This window comes from Penicillium longicatenatum (assembly GCF_028827895.1).
Source record: "Penicillium longicatenatum strain IBT 33135 chromosome Unknown contig_11_segment0_segment0, whole genome shotgun sequence".
NCBI classification, from domain to species: domain Eukaryota; kingdom Fungi; phylum Ascomycota; class Eurotiomycetes; order Eurotiales; family Aspergillaceae; genus Penicillium; species Penicillium longicatenatum.
In genome coordinates this window covers 244868-266775 of record NW_026643117.1, presented here as the reverse complement: position 1 = coordinate 266775, position 21908 = coordinate 244868, and the positions used below count along the sequence as shown (strand labels likewise).

The 21908-nt window shown below is 50.5% G+C and overlaps 9 protein-coding genes across 9 annotated transcripts; 7 read left to right on the top strand and 2 right to left on the bottom strand.

The window, feature by feature from the left end:
* Nucleotides 1-366: 366 nt before the first annotated feature.
* N7484_000114 (ditrans,polycis-polyprenyl diphosphate synthase) lies at nt 367-1525 on the top strand (the record flags this gene model as incomplete). The annotated part of the gene is made up of 2 exons (XM_057110535.1): nt 367-883; nt 930-1525. The coding sequence occupies 2 exons, from the start codon at nt 367-369 to the stop codon at nt 1523-1525; spliced, it is 1113 nt and encodes a 370-aa protein (XP_056977761.1).
* Nucleotides 1526-2033: 508 nt separating this feature from the next.
* N7484_000113 (uncharacterized protein) lies at nt 2034-2862 on the bottom strand (the record flags this gene model as incomplete). The annotated part of the gene is made up of 2 exons (XM_057110534.1): nt 2034-2694; nt 2771-2862. The coding sequence occupies 2 exons, from the start codon at nt 2860-2862 to the stop codon at nt 2034-2036; spliced, it is 753 nt and encodes a 250-aa protein (XP_056977760.1).
* A 1690-nt stretch (nt 2863-4552) lies between these two features.
* Nucleotides 4553-5964, top strand: N7484_000112 (uncharacterized protein; the record flags this gene model as incomplete). The annotated part of the gene is made up of 2 exons (XM_057110533.1): nt 4553-5231; nt 5285-5964. The coding sequence occupies 2 exons, from the start codon at nt 4553-4555 to the stop codon at nt 5962-5964; spliced, it is 1359 nt and encodes a 452-aa protein (XP_056977759.1).
* A 2202-nt stretch (nt 5965-8166) lies between these two features.
* N7484_000111 (putative C6 transcription factor) lies at nt 8167-10797 on the top strand (the record flags this gene model as incomplete). Its single annotated transcript, XM_057110532.1, has 2 exons — nt 8167-8241; nt 8296-10797. 2 exons carry the CDS (start codon nt 8167-8169, stop codon nt 10795-10797), a joined length of 2577 nt encoding a protein of 858 aa, XP_056977758.1.
* A 1394-nt stretch (nt 10798-12191) lies between these two features.
* N7484_000110 (uncharacterized protein) lies at nt 12192-13577 on the top strand (the record flags this gene model as incomplete). Its single annotated transcript, XM_057110531.1, has 1 exon — nt 12192-13577. One exon carries the CDS (start codon nt 12192-12194, stop codon nt 13575-13577), a length of 1386 nt encoding a protein of 461 aa, XP_056977757.1.
* A 462-nt stretch (nt 13578-14039) lies between these two features.
* Nucleotides 14040-15838, bottom strand: N7484_000109 (putative MFS transporter; the record flags this gene model as incomplete). Its single annotated transcript, XM_057110530.1, has 8 exons — nt 14040-14307; nt 14355-14568; nt 14617-14721; nt 14777-15102; nt 15149-15173; nt 15228-15397; nt 15449-15598; nt 15663-15838. 8 exons carry the CDS (start codon nt 15836-15838, stop codon nt 14040-14042), a joined length of 1434 nt encoding a protein of 477 aa, XP_056977756.1.
* A 472-nt stretch (nt 15839-16310) lies between these two features.
* On the top strand, nt 16311-17662 carry N7484_000108 (putative O-methyltransferase; the record flags this gene model as incomplete). The annotated part of the gene is made up of 5 exons (XM_057110529.1): nt 16311-16406; nt 16456-16594; nt 16649-16663; nt 16719-16845; nt 16900-17662. 5 exons carry the CDS (start codon nt 16311-16313, stop codon nt 17660-17662), a joined length of 1140 nt encoding a protein of 379 aa, XP_056977755.1.
* Nucleotides 17663-18145: 483 nt separating this feature from the next.
* N7484_000107 (uncharacterized protein) lies at nt 18146-19777 on the top strand (the record flags this gene model as incomplete). Its single annotated transcript, XM_057110528.1, has 7 exons — nt 18146-18185; nt 18232-18257; nt 18309-18481; nt 18539-18809; nt 18861-19184; nt 19234-19301; nt 19351-19777. The coding sequence occupies 7 exons, from the start codon at nt 18146-18148 to the stop codon at nt 19775-19777; spliced, it is 1329 nt and encodes a 442-aa protein (XP_056977754.1).
* A 727-nt stretch (nt 19778-20504) lies between these two features.
* Nucleotides 20505-21792, top strand: N7484_000106 (Glucose N-acetyltransferase 1; the record flags this gene model as incomplete). Its single annotated transcript, XM_057110527.1, has 3 exons — nt 20505-20988; nt 21045-21682; nt 21754-21792. The coding sequence occupies 3 exons, from the start codon at nt 20505-20507 to the stop codon at nt 21790-21792; spliced, it is 1161 nt and encodes a 386-aa protein (XP_056977753.1).
* Nucleotides 21793-21908: the final 116 nt, after the last annotated feature.

The following is a 21908-nucleotide window of genomic DNA, read 5'->3' as shown; positions in this document are numbered from 1 at the left end:
CCAGATAAATTCACATAACCAGGTATAGCCCAGTATCATGATATTACGATTAACTTGAAATTAAGAATATTATGGTGACATCCCACCTACGCGTCCCAGTGCCGGTATACTATAAATATAATGAACACCTTGGCCTTACGCATGGACCTACATCTACAGATACACATTCCTAGGCAACAATCTAACTTAGAATATCCGAATAAGTCAGACAAACCGGAATGAAAATCACGATTCTATGTCATCAATAGAATCGACGAGACCGGCAAGCTAGGATAGAGTATAGAGTATACGTTGCACAACCGTTTTATCCAGGTTGCAACTTTTCCCGCTTTCACTCTTTGGCTCCCCCAATCTCTCACCGTCGACATGGTCACCCAAGAAGAGCGCAATATCTTGCGCGCAGAGATCCGCTCTCGCGGGAATAATCTCTCCGCTGCCGATCGCGAGACTCTGATCAAGCCATACCTGCCTGATCCCGCAGACTTGCCACAGACCCGGTCCAGAGCATCGACCGCGAATTCCTCATCCCACTCGCGGCGCCAGAAGGCCCGCAAGACGCCAATTCGCACATTCATCAAGTCGCAGATTCACCACCTCACCTACGCTCTCACTCACATTATCTTTGGCATCATCGTGCGCTTGCTCCAGGCCTACCATGCCGTTGTCGATCGAGTCTTCGCCGTCGTCTACCACCACCACCGTACACCTGAGCTGATTCGCAAGGATGTGCGGGGATTGAAACGATTGCCTCAGCATCTCAGTGTCATTCTGACATTGCGGACCGAGGATGATGCGTTAGCGGTCTTGATGGATGAGGTGGCCGAACTGACTGCCTGGAGTGCTTGTGCGGGAATTTCGCAACTTAGTATATATGAGAAAACAGGTATACTCCCCTCCTGACATAACTATTGAAAGCCCATGAGGAAAAGAAGGAAGACTGATTGAAAATCCTCATGAATTTAGGTGCCTTGAAATCCTGTATTCCAGCTCTGCATCAGATGGTCACCGCCAAGCTCGCATCCTACTACGGTTCACCCTCACAACAGCCCCCCTGCAGCTCTTTGCACCTCACCATGCCGTCTATGGTGCCACCTCTGGCTCCAAATCCGAGGTTCCTCCCCTGACGCTCCTTCTTCTCTCCGCCACCGACGGCCGCGAGACCATGGTGGATCTGACCAAGACCCTCGCCGAGATGTCCCAGAACGGAAAGCTGTCCCCGGAGGATATCACCCCAGAACTAGTTGATGCAGAGCTCAGCGAAATTACCTCCCAGCCACTCCAGCCCGAGGGGGAGACGGATCGTATCCCAGCCAACATCATCAATCCCGAGCCTGATCTGTTACTGATCTTTGGACCCTACTTGAAATTGGACGGATACCCACCCTGGCAGATCCGCCTCACCGAGATGTACTGCACCGGGGACCGCAGCCACGGAGTAGCCGGATTTGGAGAGGCTGTGGAATACCAAGGTTTCATGCGGGGCCTGTGGCACTACGCTGGAGCTCAAATGCGGTTTGGACGGTAAACTAAACCAAGGGGAGGGACAGTGGAAGTCGTCCAGGACAGAGTCTAGAATGGCATGGTTGCCCTGGTCTTTTTTATGTTATACCCGATCAGCAGCGACACTCGAGGCCTACATTTCCATATATTGTATCTCATGAACTTGCATCTATCATCACCATTAATTTCCAGGAAATCATTGAATGTTCATTAATTGATGTAATCTGCGTTGGTATCACCGTGCCATGCCATGAAACGAAATGAAAAGGACTAAAATGCACAATATTATGCCACAGAAACCAAGATAATCCCTCCAAAGTCCGGCCAAAAGGAAGAGAAAAGAAGCCGCATATAGAGGTCTTATGCATACATATCCAACGCCAGTAAAAAACAAATCAAAATCCGTCAAGTCAAGTAAGAGGGTGTAATGTCGTAGGGGTCGTTTTCATGTCGGTTTCATGATATCCTAGGTTCCAATGCCAAGCACCTGCCCCGTGATTCATGAAAGGGCGTAGCAGATGAAATGATCGGAATTATCCAATCATACGGTCATGGTTCATGGCATCCAATGTCCATCCAGGTGCCATGGAGCCCGCCGGCCAGTTTGCCGAATGGCCGCGAACGCAGTCCAGGCACTGGACGATTTCCGTGCCTGTCTCGGTTATCCCTTCCACCGCACAGCTCGAGCAGATCTTCCTTCGAGAATCTGTGCTTTCCAGATCGAACGGTCCCTCGGGACTGTAGATATCTGATTCACCGGGAGTTTCTGGATGCCCAGGAACGCCACGACAGGCGGGAGCATCACATTGGCGGAGACAGATGAAGCACGCTCGCTCCCCACAGAGGTCACAGTCTGCATATGCATCCAAGACTTGTCGCGTTGTGGGACGACGGTGGCAAATGTGGCAGGGACGAAGCGCGGAGGGCGAAGTAGACTGGTAGGAGATCGGGACGGTCCTGGGAGACACGGGTGGGGAGTAGGGACCCTGGGCTGAGGCGTAGATGTTGGGAGAGAGGAGAGAAGATTGTTGATGTGCAGGGAGTGTGAGATAGGGGGGCTGAACGTGTCGGCGCTTGCGAGGTAAACAGCGCGGGCGGAAGGAGTGGTCGCCAGTGTCCGTTGGATGTCGAGATAGGGGTAACGGGCAAGTCTCCCGGTCAGGGCGATCTACTCGGAATGGCGCAAACGCTGAGCTATTTGTTTTTATCATATTAGCGATCGAGTTCAAAGGGTACTCGACTCCAACCCGAGGATCAGATCAATACTTACGGCCGAACCAATGTTGCGGAGTCTTCATGATCTCGTTTGCGTTTCCTCCAGCCCGCAGCCACCAGGTCTGCAGGATCTGACAGCCCAGGCATAGATGAGGGATTGTGATAGTCCCACCAATTCATAAGCCTCAGAGATCACAGGGGGCACTGGGTGTTGCGTTGGAGTTGAAGCCAAAGAAAATAAAGCTTGGGGGGTTCTTACACCGCCTGGCAAATTGCCTCGGAGTTCATGTTACCGCCTTGGTGCTTCCATGCCGACTAGATCGCAAGGGGACAGCGAATTACGCAGTTGGGCTTAGTATAACCCCTTTTGGTCTAGCGTCAGGCGTCCTTATACCTCGCCATGCGTGGGGGTATAGAGTACCCTCTTCGCATCGTATCTTTCCATTGAAACTGGCAGGTGAGAATTGGCAAATGGAAAAAGCCAACACATGGCTCCAATGTTTTACTTATCTACACCAGATTGTACAGAAAGAATACAGTAACCCACAGTATCTCATACCTAGTCTCGGCCGTTGCAAACTTCAAAGCGACGTAGGGCTGCGCTAGATCCGCGCGTACTTTACAAGGTTAAGTAGGCTCTACATACCAGTCGTTCTTCGGCCTTAGAAGATCATTGATTAAACCATAACATTCTCGCAAAACCATAGCCCTCTTCTAGTTTTGAAACTCGGAAAGCCAGCTATGTTGAATCGAATTCAAACTAAGTTAATATACAATGATTTTATTTATTAGCTCGAGCGATCTCTATATAGTTTAAAAGAAATACACGGATGCAGAGGAACTGCTTTAATAGGCTGCTGACGGGCAAGAGATCACACAGACCCATATATGAAGGCAACCTTCTCGTTATATATTACCGTACCGTGATGGATCGAAACGAGGAATTTGATGCTAGGGAAACTGAGACAAAGACCAATATCGAAGAAAGAAGGGATAAAAGGGAAAAAAGAAAAGAAAAGAAAAAAAAACAAGAAAAGTTGGCTACCATTTAGAAACGAAGGCTGTAAAGATGTCAAATAAAGAGGTTCAACTAGCTGAACATGCCGCTAAAGAGAGGAATGCCTATTCTAGGAAAATGTATCTTATCCCTCAAGACTCCTGATCCACATGTAGATAATAAGGTTGAGGCCGAGACCCACTGTGATTTCTAGATCCCCAGAATGACAAACCACATTAATAACCGCAGGGCAAGCCCTTGGCTTTGAACGCTCGCAAGCCATGCCAGAATATGTGAATTTAGAATTGGGGTTGATTCAATCAGATCGCTATCTTCCGTTTTGGCGAAAAATTGTCTTTTCAAAGCCTTCTCAAACGCTCAAGAGGTGCAAAAACTCCTTAGACTGTAGGCCGAACAGCAGTAACCACTTGATAGTAAGGGATACACGAGGTGGTCTGGGGATCTAGATGCGTCATATCCCCCGGCGAGGCTTGGATGAATCGCAAGATCTGCATGCCTGCCTGAGCGGCACAACTCTCGTGGAGATTCAGGATATAATTGATTGCAGGTGATGGAGTGGCAACGTGCCAGGTAGCTTCGACACGGACTCCATCATCGACGAGTTCAGCAACTTGATGCTTGTCCCTCCAAAGCGATACGCTCCGGACTTGACGAGCAAAATACAGTCGGGCTTCACCAGATTGAAACTGGGCATGATCCCGAAGAAGCGATGAAACCCAGGCCAGCAAGACACTCACTACTCATCCACACCAGCAGCGGATACGTAGGCTAATCGAGAAGGAATTGCAGCAGTCACTCCGCAAAAAGCTTCCGTCATATATGGTGCCAGTTGCGATCCGGGTGCTGGACCGGATGCCCCATAACAAGAGCCACAAAGTTGATCGACAAGCGCTGAAAGAAAGCAATGATGTGCTCATAACATTCAGTACCACCCCATCTAAAGCTGCCCCAAGGACTGCTCTCGAAAGGACTTTATCAGAGGAACTGGTCGGCCTCTTGCAGGTAAATGTTAGCATCACAGACAGCTTTTTTGAGCTAGGAGGACATTCCTTGACGGCGATTCGACTGGTCGCCAATATCAACAGCCGTCTTGGAACAAGTCTCAGGGTTGGAGATATTTTTTCTTGCAAGCTGGCTGTTGAACGACACAATTTTCTACGTACCGCCTTTTTCAAGTATCAAGAGCAATACCTGCAGATAATTCACCGAGCTACTAATGTTGATTTTGTTCACAAGTGCCCAGGCGAATCCTTGGAGTCCACCGCAGACCTGATTTCCGAGGAGTATATGAGCCTATCTCAGTTATCGGGTCAGCCCCTCCCTCGGTTTGTCTTGCTGTCTCGATCTGCCACAGAACATCGGTTTCTTGTGCAATTATCCCACGCGCAGTATGACGGTTTTTCATTTCCACTTTTTCTCTCCGAGATAAGCTCATCTTACTCCAATCCTTCTTTGTCCCTCCCTCCTGCGACCCAATACTCCGATTTCATCTATGCTCGTGAGCAATCTCGAATCCCAGAAGCTTTGAAGTTCTGAAAGGCATATCTGCAGGGAGCTTCCTTGACCAAGTTGCCCCTCGCGCAGAGGCAGGAGAAGACATCCCAGCCCCTGTGACAGCCATCGCTGTGGACGATCTCCCCACGTTGCTTGGGGTCATTCTCTCTACGCTCGTCAACGTGGCTTTCGCGTTCATGTTGGCAGAAATGGTCAACAGCGATGAACTCACCTTCCTCGCGATGAATATTCGCGATATTGCCGTGAAAGACGCTGGTAGCATCATGGGTTCGTGCATCAATTGGAACCCAATACGCGTGCACATCAAGCCATACCAGACCGTCTTCGACATTTGCCGACGCTTCCATGAGGAATACGCCGGAGTATCACGGTACAGCTCGCTCGACCTGCCCGACATTGTCGCAAACTGCACCAACTGGCAGGTCGACAGTCGCTTTGGTGTCATCATCAACCATCTGACTGGAGGTAAAGACTGTCCACTGAAGCTGCAGGGCACTGAGACCGCAAGTCTTGGCTTTGGTACACGACTCCAGGCCCTCGTTCGCGCCATCGCGGTCGAGGACACGAAGTTGGAAATCCAGGTTCTGACCTCGGATCGCATGATGAGCAGCGAGGGTGCGATGGCCTTCGCTGCGCTGTTGTCGAGAACGGTGAAGTTATTCTCGGAATCTGCTCATAAGCCCCTCAAACCACTGCAGTACAGTGAGCTGAATTAAAACGATGTGTCTCTAGATCGCAATTCGAATGTGATGGCCCAAAGCCCCTAATACCTCAGTCAGGTTGCTTTTTACCGGCCATTCTGCCTACATGGTTCAGGGCCTGCGTCTGCTGGACCAAACGGCCACCCACTAGTGTTTAGTGATTAGTTCTCGGTCTTTGTTTCTTAATTCACTTATTCTTAAGCATCGCCTAACCGATGGGGGCTGTGAAGTCTAGTAAACTATCATCCACTCCAAACTCTTAAGTTTGGGAAAGAAATTTGGGGTAAAGTAGACCAAGTGTTTCTCAAAAGCAGATTATAAGCATTTTGCTCATATGATGGCGCTCATAGTTTAGAATGCTTATCCCCAGTAAATTTCAATGTTAGATCTCTAAGTGAATTATGAAATTCAAACCCACCACAAGAAACTATATTCTTCAGGTGTCTTGACACTATTTAAGAACTGCAAGTTTATTGTCGAGGAACAATGTGATCAGTAAGCGAGTGACTTCTTTGAGTCATTTATGAAAACTGGCGCATGTTTCTGAGCGTGAAGTGATTCCATTAAGCTGGCGACGTAGGACTGTATGTGAAATATTCAAGACACGTGCAGCTGCATGAATGACTTGATTTCTTGCTTTTGAATGGCAAAGATTGCAAGTAGAACCCTTCCCTCTTTCTCGGTAGAATGATTGAGGGACATTATAGATGAGGGTGCCTATATTGTTGTCCTGATGATGTCCTCTCAAGCGGCTTTTTGATCTAACTGGGTACAAAACCCCCCTTGTTGCAAATTGTCATCCAAGACTGCACTGCGAACATGGAGATGACGAACGAAGTCTGGCCGAAAGAGCGCCCCGAGGCTCTATCAGGAGGCAGGTTATTGTATTGTCTTTGTCTTCATTTCCTGTCCAACTCCACGTAACCCCCCTAGATATATCAGGTTCATAGACTAGTCTTGCAGGTCAACCAGGCAGCAACTATAGGGCTAATCTATCGTTGGCATCAGGGAAGAGCAGCCTACTTCGGATTGGTAGGAGGCCAATTGGAGCTGCACACAAACCGGATCAGGTGGGTATATGTACAACGTATACGGGATTATACGTAATGGGTCTGTGTCGCTGCGGCAAAAGACTTATCCGGGACTGACAGGTAAAATTAAACTCGGCGTAAAAGCCCAACTCGGATGGAGCCGAGTTGGGCTTGCAAGACTTGCAGAGAAATGTATTGGAGTCATGTAAATATGAATGACGGAATTAAGAGGATACGCTGGAGATAAGAACATCTCAGGACCTTTTTTGAGGGGAATTTATATATGGTTTCTGAACCGATGTCAAGCACTTAGAACCGGGATCCATCCCGACGGAGCTGGAGAGAGGAGTCGGGGAGCCGGCGGGTCACCCGTGGGGATCGGGATGCCGGGGTGTCAATCGGGGCAGTGCCTTGCAGGTGTTCTGTTTTTAGATGATCTGAAATAGCTTGATATCAATGATCATCGGATGCTGCGAGTCCAAGCGAAAACGAGAGTGGGTTTCGTGGGGCAGTATGCTCGAGGGTATATGGATAACTATGAGGTAGACGTTCAAACTGCCGATGGTCGGCGATTTGGAACAAGAGAAGAGTTGAGATGATGGAAAGCAGCAAGTAGAGAGAGAAGTTGAGGCAATGAGCCGATTTAGCCCAAGTGTTTTCAATCTCCATATGAATGCCTTTTAGAGTGCGAACTTCTGGGTACTAAGTTCTTAGTACATGTCCTATGAAACTGCGATGCTGTATTCTGCACGATATTTCCCACACTTCCCACGCGTGGGGACGTGGGGAAGTTGAGAACATCCCGGTCGCAGGCGATACCTTGTAGACCCTCTCGTTCAGGTCCCTGTTTTCCACAATTGCTACTTCTATTGATTGATCCATTTTTCCAATTCCATTTATTTGATGTTCCTTTTTACCTTTTTTTGGATGCGCGTTGTGAGTGGTTGACTCAGCCCTTCCCCTTGGATGTGACCTTTCTCCAGCTTTGGCCTCTTGCGTAATCCACCTTTCTTTCCGATCGCATTCGGCCAATTCTTAAATACATCTCCATTTTCGTTTTTTCCTGTTCTAGATCCTTTCTCAGGATCCTTAAGTTTCGCTCTTTTATTTGACTCCCCAAAGAGTCGCGCTTTCCTCTAATTTTGAGAATACATGGCATGTATCTTGACCTAAATTAACCCTCTTCATGGATGAGGGCTCTGATAAAGCCCCTCGGCGGAAGAGGGTCTCAAGAGCATGCGACCGCTGTCGCAGTAAAAAGGTGAGTTGGCGAATCGCATTCGCATAGTCTCCGGGCTAACCGTCCGCTTCCTAGGACAAATGTGACGGAATTCGTCCCACCTGTTCCGCCTGTCAGGCCTCGGGCCAAACCTGCTCCTATGATCCCCATGCGAAGAAACGCGGTCTGCCGGAAGGTTATGTGCGAGGTCTCGAGAAGCTATGGGCGCTATCCATCTGCAATATCGACGGGTTCGAAGAGACCATGTTGTCTATGCTGGGAACAACGTTGGAATCGGCCGGTCGTCGCGGCAAGGTGATGTCGGTCTGGACGGACGACAATAACTCGGAGAGTTTACACGAGACGTGGAAGACGAGTCGCCTATTCAGTGCTCTCGAGAAGATGCTGTCGAACTCCGAACCCGTTCCCACCACCACCGGAAAGCGGTCGCGCAACCCCAATGAGGACTATGGGGATGGGCCGGATAATCAATGGGGGTTTCGGGTTGGTCGAGAAATGACTCCCTTGGGCGCCGAAGCACCGCGCGTGGTTGGACCGTCAGGTCTCTCTCCAACCGCGAAACGAGCCCGCCTCGCACAGGCCCCGGACAACCGTGGCTCCCAATTAAGCAGTAGCCCCCATACCCTCCAGCTGCCACCGCAGACCTCACAGCTCCTCGATATCTACTTCGCGACCACGCACTCGTGGTTTCCCATCGTTGCGAAACACAACATCCTTCGCGCGTCCTACCTCTACGCCAATGCGCCCTTCTCAGTGGCCACAACGTCACCGGGGTCAGGAGACCATGCTACGTTATGGGCCATTTTGAGCTACACCATCACTCAATCCCGAACCGATCCGCGAGCCCGTCCAGTGGGGGCTTTGTCTCTCGCAAGAGAATACTATGCCGTGGCTCGGAACCTTATTCCCTTGGAGAAAGAACGCTATGAGCTTGGTCACATCCAGGCCCTACTTTTACTAACATTGGTGAATATGGGTCTAGAAGACTGGACGGCTTCGTGGTTGTTAAGTGGACAGGCAGTTCGAATGGCCATCGCTATGGGCTTGGGATCCATGACAGATACTCGTCGCTCGGATGAACTGAGACAGGGCAAAGCCGTCTTCTTGGGTTGCTTTGTGATCGACTCGTTGCTATCGTTCCGCCTCTCTCGATCGCCGGCAATGTCCTCGAATGACTTGGCCACCGTGGGTCTTTTGGAAGAGGACGGATTGGAGGAATGGAATTCGTGGGTCGACGTACTCCCTCCCACCGGTGTTGCTCATGGCAAGAACCCCCCTCGCAGAGGTCCGCTGCTGGCCTTGAGCTGCTTCAATCGATTAGTCGAATTGGCGAGTGTTCTCAATAAGACCTCGCGCAACCTGGCAATGGGATACAAGCCCGCCTCTTTCGCACAACAGTTGGTGGCAGATCTCAAGCAGTGGGAAGATGGGTTACCTCTTGGATGTCGATTGATCGGACCAGAGAGTATCTACCCGGACCGACACTCGGCTTTGCTGCCACACCAGACCTACCTAGGGTTGACCTACGTGGCAACGCTTCTTTGGCTCTATTTGCGCCTGATCCCCGGGGAGCAGGGGCTACATCGAACTCAGCGAGCCGCAACAGAGGGGGCCAAGAAGCTGTTGTATCGAGGACTATCCATGATTTCGCAGCATCTGGAAAACTTCCCCATGTGTGGACTTCCGCCCATTTTCGAATTCGCCATGCGCACGATCTCCGAACAGGCCTTTTCGCTACGACAAACCGTGGATTCTTCGGACAGCTTCCCCTTTGCCCAGTGGGCAGAGGAGTTCCAACAAAAGACGACTGCGTTAATTCCGACATGGCCAGTGTATGGTTCATTGGTTTCTTCAATGGACCGTTGGCAACAGCCACATGAATATACTGGACCGCAACCGGGATTCCCGGCCGTTGTTCCCCCTGCAATGCCCGGGACTGCTCCCCTCGCTCCCATGCAGCCGGCCGGTGCACAGGGTATGCTTCCACATGACCAAGGGAGCTATGCTTCGTCTATCCTCGGTATTAGCATTCCGGTCGATGGCCAGTCATTGACACCCAAAGACACCGTCATGGAGAACACCGAAATGTCCATGATGGATGTGCCCTTGCAACAGGCGCCACCGCCACCGCCGATGGATGCACGCTCGATTCTTTCAGATAAAGTGACCCCTCGCAGTGGACCCGATGTGATGTATCCGCCCGGTAGCGCTCCCCCACAACCACATACTCCGGACTCGGCCACCTCCAACCCGATGATGGGGAAGCCTCCCACAAGTGATCGGCCCGGCCCGACCAGCGATATGGGATTCAACCCTGCCGGGAACGGAGACCTTGACGCGATTTTCAAAGACCTAGCCTACTTGGACACCACTGAATGGTCTAATAACCGTGAAGCCGGCCTCAAAGACTTTGGATTTCTGGACGACAGCACCTTCCAGGCCTTCTGTCACGATCCTGATCGACTGGTAGGATCACAACCTCTTGTGCATCCACCATCTATCGCGGACATCTGGCCACCTCCCGGGTTTTTCCCGGAAATGTTCCAAGAAGTCCCAGAGAAGACCATGAACGGCTGATTGGGACTGTTTGGTTCACTTGTACATATCGCACCAATTTGGGCCCACATTTATTCCACTCGGCAGCCGTGTCTCAGCCGGTTTCTGGAAAACCATCTCGGCCAGTTGTCCACAACGACACCGCCCACCGCATCGCAGCACGGCATATTCACTACGCCAAGCCCACTCAGATTTGGGAACACCATTGGCGGGATTGATGAGTCCTATCCTGGTGACCGAGGGAGCAGGCTTCACGGACATGAATGTCGGGCCTTTGTCCAAACTCTTTCCCTTCTGGGATTCAGAGTATTGATGAAGTCTACTTGATTCCATCTAAGCATGTAAATATATTGGATTCTTGAAAGTGACATCTAACAATCAATTGATGGCATTATGACCCGCTTTGAGTTTGGAATGTGGCATCATAGATGAATTCCAACATTCATATGCATTCCTGTGTCTGGTACAGTAGCTACATGTACATGTGGAAATGATGAATCCCTACCTTGATGGATCCGTAGTGGTATGTATTGCGGATCTCTACTGTATCGAGTATGTCGCTACCGATCAGGGGTTGGACCCTGTAGATTCACAGATCCGAATCATTAAGACCAGTACTTGGTATGGGTACTGTATGTCTTCGGGCCCACTGAGATTATGCTTGACGCACTTTCGTACTTCCGTCCACTCATGCACGTTCGATCTGAAACACACGTGACCCAGGCATTCAGGCACCCATTGGCACTTCTGTCTCGTTTCAGGTAGAGGCGCTGCTTAACTCTGATTTTAAACTTCGTACCTCGGCTGGTACAGCCACTTCCCCCTCAAATATTGAACTTTAAACCCTCTTGATATTCAATGTTCCTCTCCATTTTCCTTATAACTCCTTTGTAAACCCCCCTGATCAGCTGGATCGGCAGTTGAAATTGAACCAAAGTTGCTAATTCCCCACTCCCACCTGCTCCCTACCGGTCGATCTTTTCCCTGTGCTGTGTCAGAAAGCCCGCAGCCGATGACGCTTGCGTGGGGCCAGCGGGTAGGCTTGAACTCCCGCCCACAGCCTCGTTGGTTCATGGCCCGCGTGCTCGATGATCCATCCCCAATATTTCGGGCGGTTAGCCTATCACTTGGGCGCTTCGTCACCGGTCGACCAACTCATAGGGTCGTTGCCTGTGCGCTTGCCCCATAGATCGTCGCGTTCAACAAGCTATGGGGAAAATGCGAAAGGGGATGGTCACTCCCTCGATGATCCCTGACCCTTTTCTGCACGTTTCACCAGGCGCCGTCTTTGTTTTATCCCTTCACTCATCTGCTCTTTCTACAGAGAGCCTTTGTTCTTCTATGGCCTCTCTTACATTCTTTTCTTGATTCACTCCTTATAGATTTTTTCCACTCTCACTCCTGCTCTGGCAACCATGTTGAGTTCTTCGCGACGATGGTTCTTCATCGGCTCCCCGCTCATTATTTTCACCCTCCTCTATTACGTTCTCTACACATATAATCAACCCTCCGTCGCCGTGAACTCCGAACCCTGGAATCAGTCCGCAGACCACCTGATCTCGGAAACCCAACCACCGCCGCAGCCCTCCGGATCTAACATTTCTGTTGAAGAAGACCAATGTGGACACTTGCGCCATGATATGGACGATGTGCTGGTCATCTTGAAGACGGGCGCCACCGAAGCCCAGGAAAGAGTACCGGTGCAGCTGCGCACTGGCCTTCAGTGTGTCCCGCACTTTGCGGTCTTTTCGGATTATGAAGAAGTCATCAACGGCGTGCGCACCTATGATGTTTTGCAAAATGTGTCGCAAACTACCATGGACAAGGAGCCGGAGTTTGAGTTCTACAAACGCCTGCAAGAGGTGGGCCGTGAAGGTCTGACTGAGGAAGATTGGGGCGACGATACCAACGGCCCCTTCGGCAAAGTGAACAACCCCGGCTGGAAGCTGGACAAGTGGAAGTTCCTTCCCATGGCGGAGGAAGCCCTTCAAGTCATGCCTGATGCCAAATGGTTCATCTTCATCGAAGCCGATACGTACATCGTTTGGCAGAATCTGGTCAACTGGCTTGCACATCTGGATCACACACGGAGTTACTACCTCGGCAGCCCTATGCAGATTGGCGAGATTCTGTTTGGCTACGGTGGTTCTGGTGTCATTTTATCGAACAAGGCTATGAACCGCCTACACACTTACCAGACCGAGGCTCTGGATGAACTGGAGCAAATGACAGCTACTGAATGGGCCGGAGACTGTGTTCTGGCCAAGGCCCTTGAGGCCACGCACGTCTACTTAACCTGGGCCTGGCCCATGATGATGACTTCTCGGCCATGGGAAGTCGACCACTTCTCCGAGGCCTATGGTCGACAGCCTTGGTGCTACCCGGTGATCTCTTACCACCACATGAACCCTGAAGATATCGAGGAGATGTGGCAATTTGACCGAGGGTGGTTCCGGAGTGGCAAGAATGCTCTGCTGCTCCACGCCGACGTGTACCGCGAGTACGTTCACAATGGAAGCCTCTCTCAGCTTGATGACTGGGATAATCTCTCGGGGGCTGAAATCATCTTCGATGAACCCACTCTCCCCTCCGTCGACTCATGCGCCGACGCTTGCATGCAGAATACTGAATGTCTGCAATATTCCTTCCACCATGGGGAGAGTTCTTGCAAGCACGCCGCCACTACCTTGCATGGTGTTCGCAGCAATGGAACATCCTCCGGCTGGATTCCCCGCCGTGTTCAAAAATTGTTGAATACCTTCCAGTCATCTTGTCCTCAGGTGGAGTATATCTTCAATTAAGTCACTTTCGGACCTTCACCCTTTTATTTTGATTGTATATACATACCCTTCGTTGCACATATTTTTCCTCATTATCTCTCAGTCACCCTTTCGGTCACTTTTGCTTGACCGTTTCCCTTGTCTTCATTGTCATTTCCATCACTCTCTTCCAACTACAGGATCATTTGCGAGGCGTTGTAACGGGGCGTTTCTATGGAACACCATACACCTGCTGGACAGACAAGACGTCCCCAGCCCTTTTCATTCGCTGCATTTATTGCATACGAGCGATATTTATTCGTGCCGGACCCCCTCGGGGCTGACGATCAAGACAGAAAGTCTTGGACATTTATGTATCATTGCTATGAAAAATTACTTGATTCACATATTCATTTATTCTGTGTATATTCACGGTTACGTATTTAGTTACAAGCCATCGCATCATCATTTACAAGTCATCATATCGTTCATGACTGTTCGAACTCAAGCAGTCTCTGAAGTCTCCGCCTCGGGGTCCTCCGGTCGTCTCTTACTACGCTCGCGCAGAAACACCGGCGTGATGGTCAAGATAGTGGCCACCACCACTATAATCGCCTGGATGCCGAATACCAGGCCCAGCCCGTTTCGCGTGATCCAAGCCGGTTGGAAATAACCCACGGTAAACCCGCCACAGGTGCGCCACATATTCAGAATGGCCGAGACACAGGTTGCTTGGCCGGGATATTTCTCGAGAGCGTACGCGGTAATCGCCCTGCCGTGCGTTAGCATCATCCAAATTTTCCCAGGGAGACAACTTACACAATACTCGCTACCAAGCCGATATTCACCATGATCCAACCGAATGCAATGCCTATCCAGTGTTTTTCAAAGTTCATCGTCAATCCATAGGTGAGGAGGCCTGCTGCCATGCTACCGACCGGGAACCACACCCCATGGAGCCGATACTCAGTGCGCCAATTGTGAGAGTGGCGGCGGTAGATCCACTCGTTGAAAACATGACCAACTAGGTACCCTAGAAAGCGTCAGCCGGCATTCATCAACAGGAACGATGGAGACAAACCGCAAAGAGTCCCAATGACACCGGCAAAACGCATAGAAGAAGCCTGGATTGTATCGAAGAGGTATGGAGGGCTGTGTAGGAAAGTATCGATGGTGGTTGTGATTCCTGTCAGGATTAGGATCGAACCAACTCAATATTTTGATATTGAAGGTTGACTTACCAATTGGCCAGGTAAATGTCACCAGGACAGCAATACCTGTCAGGAACAGCGGGAACTTGAAAATATAGATAACCAGCGTCCGGCATCTATCTGCAATGGTCGCCAGCTTCGGGAGCTCCGTATTTCCAACGCCAAAGTACGAGCCAACTCGAGTCCCGGTCTTACCCGGTACATAGTAGGTCTCACGTCCGAACAGAAGCACCATCGCCGTGGACAGACCATACAACGCCGTCAGGATCCCAAATGAATCCCGCCAGTTAGTGCCAGCCCCGATATAGCCTGCAATGGCTGGACCCAAGAAAGGACCAACTAAGAAGGTGGTTCCCCTGCATGCATTAGCCTTCGTCACCACATGGTTCCATGCATACTCACCAGATATTAATCATACGAGGCCACTCTGTGCGCAGGTCAGCATCGTTTCATTTCCGTCTAGCGTGGCATAAGATCTTACCATCGGGTCTATAGATATCATGAATAATAGGCAGTCCAATCACCTGCGGCACGGTCCCAAACAAGCCCTGCAGGGAACGAAAGGTGGTGAAGGTGGCATAATCCGTCGAAAGCGTTGCCCCCAGGACCATGAACATGGTGATGACCTGGGGCCAGATCCAGATCGGAAATCTAGTCGAGATGATCAGACCAGTTTCAAATCGGCACATGTATACAACTCACCGTCCATAAGCTTCGATCAGCGGAACGGCAAAGATACCACCGAAGCCTTGAAGTAGAATGCCATAGTTCATACTGGTCGCCGAGTGATCAACGGTGATATCCCAGTCGATCGCTTGCGGAGTTACCAGCGTTGAACCCCAGACCATGGCTCTATATCCTCGTTAGTTACCGTACCATCATCATCAGGATGACTATGGTTGAAAAGGTGGCGTACCCATCAGCTAGGAAAGAACTCGACATGAGTGCCATGAAGAGCAAAGTCTTCCGAGTCGACGACCACTCTCGTGGATCTTGAGCATCCATCGTAGAATGCTTGTGATCGATGGAACGAGATGGACTCACGATGCCATCTGACTCGGTTAGCTCATCGACTGGAGCCAATTTGGACATGATGCAGGTCGAATCAATAAAGGCCGAAAAAGAAAAGTACGCCGCAAGGGATTATCGTTTCCTGTAGAGGGAACCGGAAGATTTTAAAAAGAGTTGAACACATGGTTAACGTGGTTTCTGTCGCGCATCGAATTTCCTTCTGGAAGAACTAGTCAGATCGGATGTATCTGGTGACGGGGAATTGTTATCGCGAGCAATCACATTTCCCTCCTGCATATAGATCACAAAACCTAGATTCCAGATCGAACTAGTGGCACTAGTGATTTGTTCATGCATCTGTCTCGTTTTGGGGGGCAAGAACCCCTTGCGTAGGTTTGATTCGTCCAGCGCCAGCCAAGACACTAGCGAATCGGCTTAATAGGATCGCAAGGAGAAAGTATGGAAAAGTGTAGGAATTCCGTGATAGCTCCTTGTTCTGGAGAGTACAAAGTAGAGGAGTATAACGCCTGGGAAATATTAACTTTGCACCACAATGTCGTTCTTGAATCGTCTAGGTAGTCTGTTCGGCCTCTCCAAGGCAGCTCCTACGCTGCCTCCAGGCGCAGTACTGGCGGCGACGGTCACCAAGGTACGTGACGAGGGGATACGAGCCAGCACAGAACCTAATGCAGAAGTAGTCTGCTTCCTTAGGCTTCGTTCCGGTCGCCATCCATTTTGACCTTTTTGGCACGTTGGTGCGCAATGGAGGGCCCGCCAGCGCAGAAGACGTAGCCAAAGCTTCCAACGCAGCCCGATCTAAGAATGAACCGGAGATTTGTACGTGGAAAGAAATCAACATGATCACTAGCACACTGCTAACCCTTGACTTAGGCACTCAACTTGCATGTAGGCTGTTTATTCCCTGGGGACCCGATACCTTATCTATACTGATCATTGACAGCCGACACGCTTTACATCATGTCTGGTCTGGGACTAGTGGACCGCGTGGACGACAACCGTTTCAATGCCAATGCTGTTACCCGACACATGGTTGACATGCCCTCCGCGCAGCATGGCGCATTGCATTTGTGAGTTCCCATGGACCTGGACCTGGACCCTTGGCAGGAACTGACCTCGACCAGTACCACGGAAGGAATGATGGCCGGTGCATTCCTGATGAAGAAGCTTCAGGACACGAACTTTGCTTACCCCTTCCAAGAGGCCGAGGGTCCAATGCAGTACGCGTATCAGCTGATGGGGCAGGAGGCCCTCGCCCAAGCCCATACGTACACCATCATGGAAGCCCAAGGCCGAATGGACAGTTTCAACGAGTTCATGGTCGGTAAATTCCTCAAGTTCGGCACTTTTCCCGAGCGCGTGGAGTCTCTCGGATACGACCTGCGGGCAGCCCTCAGCGCCCCCGGTTCCGTCGCGATGGTAGACATCGGCGGGGGACGAGGGGAACTGCTCCTTGAAGTCCAAGCGGCGTTTCCGCATTTAACCGCGGAGAATCTGGTGGTGCAGGAATTCAACGCGGAGATCGACGAGGTGCCGGGGGTGAGGTTGATGGAGTGGAATTACAAGACGAGTCCTGCGCAGCCAATCACCGGGGCCCGGATCTACTCTCTTCAGCACATTCTTCATAATCTGCCTGACTTGGCGGCGGTGGCGCTCCTGCAGAAACTTTCACAGGCCATGGCGCCCACGTCGCGGTTGTTGATCATTGAGTACGCGAAGAACCTGACCTATACGCATCTCCATGCCAGTATGATTGCGCTCTTTGGGGGCAGAGAGCGCAGTGCGTCGGAATGGCGGCAGCTGGCGCAAGTGTCGGGATTGCAAGTAACTTTCGAAGCATATGTAGCGGGTGGTGAATCCTTGGTGGAGATGCGGCGTAGTTCATGATCTATCACATCTACCAACCCAATCACAATTTAATTCTGCTCCCTGGGTCCTGATCTGGTTCCTTTGCAAATCTTCTTTCCAGATCTCGTATGATCGCCTCGATCATTCGTGACGCTGAGTTTCTTTTTCTCGAACTATTGAGTCGCCCTTGTTCCCCCTTGCGCATGGTTTCTAACCTTCGCTTATTCTCTCCACATGGGCTTCTTGACCCATTTCAAATCGCCTGGACAGTTGCAGACTAGACTGCCCTTTCTATCTGGACCTTGCAAATGATAGATTTGGGTTTGCTAACACTCGTATGGTTTGTGAATCCCCCTTGTTCCCACATCTGACCTGTAGTCGAAGTTTATCATCAAACCCTCACGCTGATCCGATCCGACTGACGTACATTGATGCGGAACTCACATATGTTGGGACCTATTTGTATAGCGTCCCCCGCGCCTGTCAACGCATTCCTATGCCCCGCTGACCCTGCATTTCACCATGAGTGTTCCACGGCCCAAGGAAGGGGATGTTAATATTGGTATGTCCTGTCGCGTGCTCGTCCCATCAAATACTGACAGCTACAGGAACTGCCACGTTTGATGCATGCTGGGTAGGTCCTCCAAGGCTCCGGACTTGCTTGGTAAGAGCTAATAGCTCCTAGGTGTTAACTGTCATCGTTGGTCTCACGCTCTTGTTCCGATATGCTGTCAAGGCATGGATCCGTTGGGCTTTGCCTCAGGTCACAGCACCAGAGCGGATCTGGGGAATTGAAGATCTTTTCTTTCTTTTCGCCTACGGATTTGATCTCACTCATATGTGCATGATTCAGATGAGGTAAGTCCTGGTTTTGCATATACCTCATATAGCTCAGTCACTGATCTCGCTGGTTAGTGCCCATTGGGGTCTAGGGCGACATTATTTCTACTTGTCTGCAGAGGAAAAGTCGCACGCCATGAAATGGGACTTTACATCCCAACCCATTGCGGTGGCCTCGGCTATGGTGTCACGCACCGGCATGATGTGGTTCCTCTTGACCTGTTTCGCGGCGAGCGATCGCCGGATCCGAATCTCGATTATTGTCTGCGCGATTGTCCAGATCGTCGCCAATATGATCACGATCGCCCAAATCATCGTTCAATGTGGACCAAATCCATACCGCCCGGTATGTAATCCGCGTCCAGGGATGCTAGGAGCTCAAGCTAATGTGCCACAGTCCGATCGCATCCAATACTTCAAGTACATGTGGACGCCACTCCCAGAAGATGGTTCTGTGACATGTCAATCGCCGATGGTGCAAACTACTATTGGGTTTGTTCAGGGAGGCTTCAACACCATCATTGATTTCTTCTTGGCCGCTCTGGCGGCGATGGAGCTCTGGCAGTTCTTCCTACGCACTTTACACCGGGACCCTAACACCTCTTTTTGGTCTCAATTCCGCAAGATTAACAGTACCGTTCGTTCGCGTCGGATTTGGCAGACTATAACCTTGTGCGGTCCACTCATACTCTCAGGTGCTGCATCGATCATCAAAACCTATGTACGTGAGCCATGCCAATCTAGGAGATGGGGAAACTAATAATCATCAGAAACTCAAGTCGCTGGGGGATCGACTAGATTTCACCTACAATATTGTCTCCTTTGTTCTCTGGGTGAAGTAAGTTTTAGTGCACCTCCGGTGACCGCACGGCTGCTAACCTGCCCAGGATCGAAAACTACAGTATCCTTCTCGCATCATGTGCACCCGTCGCCCGTCTCTTCCTCCGGGCTTTCGTCGATTCTCGCCGTGGAGGCCGACCAGGGTACTGGTCCAAGTCCAAGTCCACAAACAACCAAAACAACAGCAACGATACAGAGATGAAACATCGTCCCAAAGATCAATGGGACTCGACCACCGTGACCGGGTGGAACGATGAGGAAAGTTCTCCTTCGGACTGGCCGAACCACGAGCGCTCTGAGAGTCGAATCTCGCGGGCTCAGCAGCCAGATCATATTGACGATGGTTGCGTTACCGTGAAGACGGATATTGTTGTTCAGGTGGGCGATAGTCGCCCGCGTTCAACCTCGTCGGGAGGTGCACGGTTACTTCCAGGCAGTGAGGATGGAGATGCCCACGAATCACATTATCGTTGATTCGGCTAATAATGTATATATCGAACTGGGAAGTAAGAGTAATTAATAAAGTGCTGCTCTCAGGTGCTGGTAGTGTTTTTTCCACCGTTCAAGATTTTGTAGATCTACCGAGCTATATATATCTGTGGATCCGCCAAGGACTCGCCCATCAGACCTCGATTATGGATCACCATGCACTCTACAGTACTATTTATTTTATTGGTCTTTGGGAACTTCGAGGTCTTCCATTTTGGTAGCATGAGTTAGGTACAACTCTGCCTCTCTCAACTCTCATCCAGGCTCAATCAAGGGCATGGTGATTGAACTAGATGGCCTATTTTTTTTTTTTTTTACCGTCATCCGTCCTACCTGGAGCAGGGTCCGCACCCTGAGTACAGTATGTTGATAACACCGTGCAAAATGGATAACTCGCCATGCCCTGACAATCAACCATCCATTGGCTTCCTGGGTGTAGAAATTGTTTGATTATAGGTTCTCCACGGTGAGTTGACGACTAGATATTGGTCCCTCCGTCCTGAGTGCATGATGAAGAGGGAGAAGTCCATCTTACGGCGATGAATAGGACTCATCGGTGGGTGGATGATGACCTGGATATTACGAGATGAACTAAGGAGGTACACAAATATCTCATTCATAACGATCAATTCCAAGGCTGATCAGCTAAACACGTGATGATAACGGGATTACGACGCCTCCGCATCCTCCGCACATCATTCTACTCCATACCATGGCGATCAAAAGCTCTGCATTCCCCTATCGCCGGGGCTCTAACTCTTCGGAGAAAGATTTCTTTGATATCGCCGACGAATCAATACTGGCCATCGCAAAGCGCCAATTACGCCGACCGCGCACATGGATCACTCTGGTGGTCCTGTTCTTCCTACTCCAATGGCGCTTTCGAGAGCGCCCTCCTGCCTCTGGACTCGCTCATATCAACTACAATAAGGTAGACTGGTCGCGCTATGCTTACACTTCATATGCGACCTCGGAAACCTACCTTTGCAATTGTGTGATGGTGTTTGAGGCTTTGGATCGACTCGGGTCTCGTGCAGAACGTGTGATGTTTTACCCCCAAGAGTGGGACTTGATTGTCCAAAATGAGGCAGATCGCACCAGTCAGCTATTGTTAATGGCCCAGAACAAATACAAAGTGCAGCTGAGGCCGATCCTAGTGGAGGGGATCAGGATTGACCCTAAAGGGGAGGAACATGGTGGGTGAAGACTGAACGATCTTCTTACAATCAGATGCTGACTGCATCTATAACAGGATCTTCCAAGGCGGAATGGGACTCGAGTACTGTCAAATTAAACTCCTTCGGTCTCCTGCAATATGATCGGGTCATCCATCTTGACTCCGACATGACACTCTTGCAGCATCTGGATGAGCTGTTCTTCCTCCCGAAGACCCCCATTGCCATGCCTCGTGCGTACTGGCTCCTTCCCGAAACAAACACCCTCTCCTCGCTCATGGCCGTTATCGAACCGTCCTTCCGCGATTACACCGATCTTCGAGAAGTCATCCAGCCCGCCCTCTTCGGTCAGATCGACATTAATCAGACCGACAGTCGATATGACATGGAGGTCTTGAATAGTCGGTATGGGGACAGTGCCATGGTGCTCCCGCACCGACAGTATGGGCTTCTCTCGGGAGAGTTCCGCACCAAAAACCACCGGAGATACCTGGGCACTCATGAGGAGTGGAATCCTGACAAAGTGCTGGCGGAGGCCAAATTCGTACATTTCTCTGATTGGCCATTGCCCAAGCCGTGGGTGATGTGGCCGCAGAAGCAGCTGGCAGAACTGCAGCCCGCGTGCGACATCAACCCTGGAACACCAGAAGAGAGTAGTTGCAGGAATCGCGAGGTGTGGAAACAGCTCTATGACGACTTCCGGCGCCGACGAAAGGTGAGATTTCACAATTCCCAACGAACAAAGGGAGGTTTTTCTTCAAGAAGTTGGTTACTGATCTGGTGCAGGACATTTGCAAGTTGCTTAGCTTCCCGGCTCCGATTTGATTTGATGGCCTCCATGAGCGAGTGAGGCCACATTGTACAGTATTGACTGAGATAGAGTGGCGGCGTTCGTCGGCGTTTTCCCCCTTCTAGGAACTACAACCTGTACAGCATGAAAT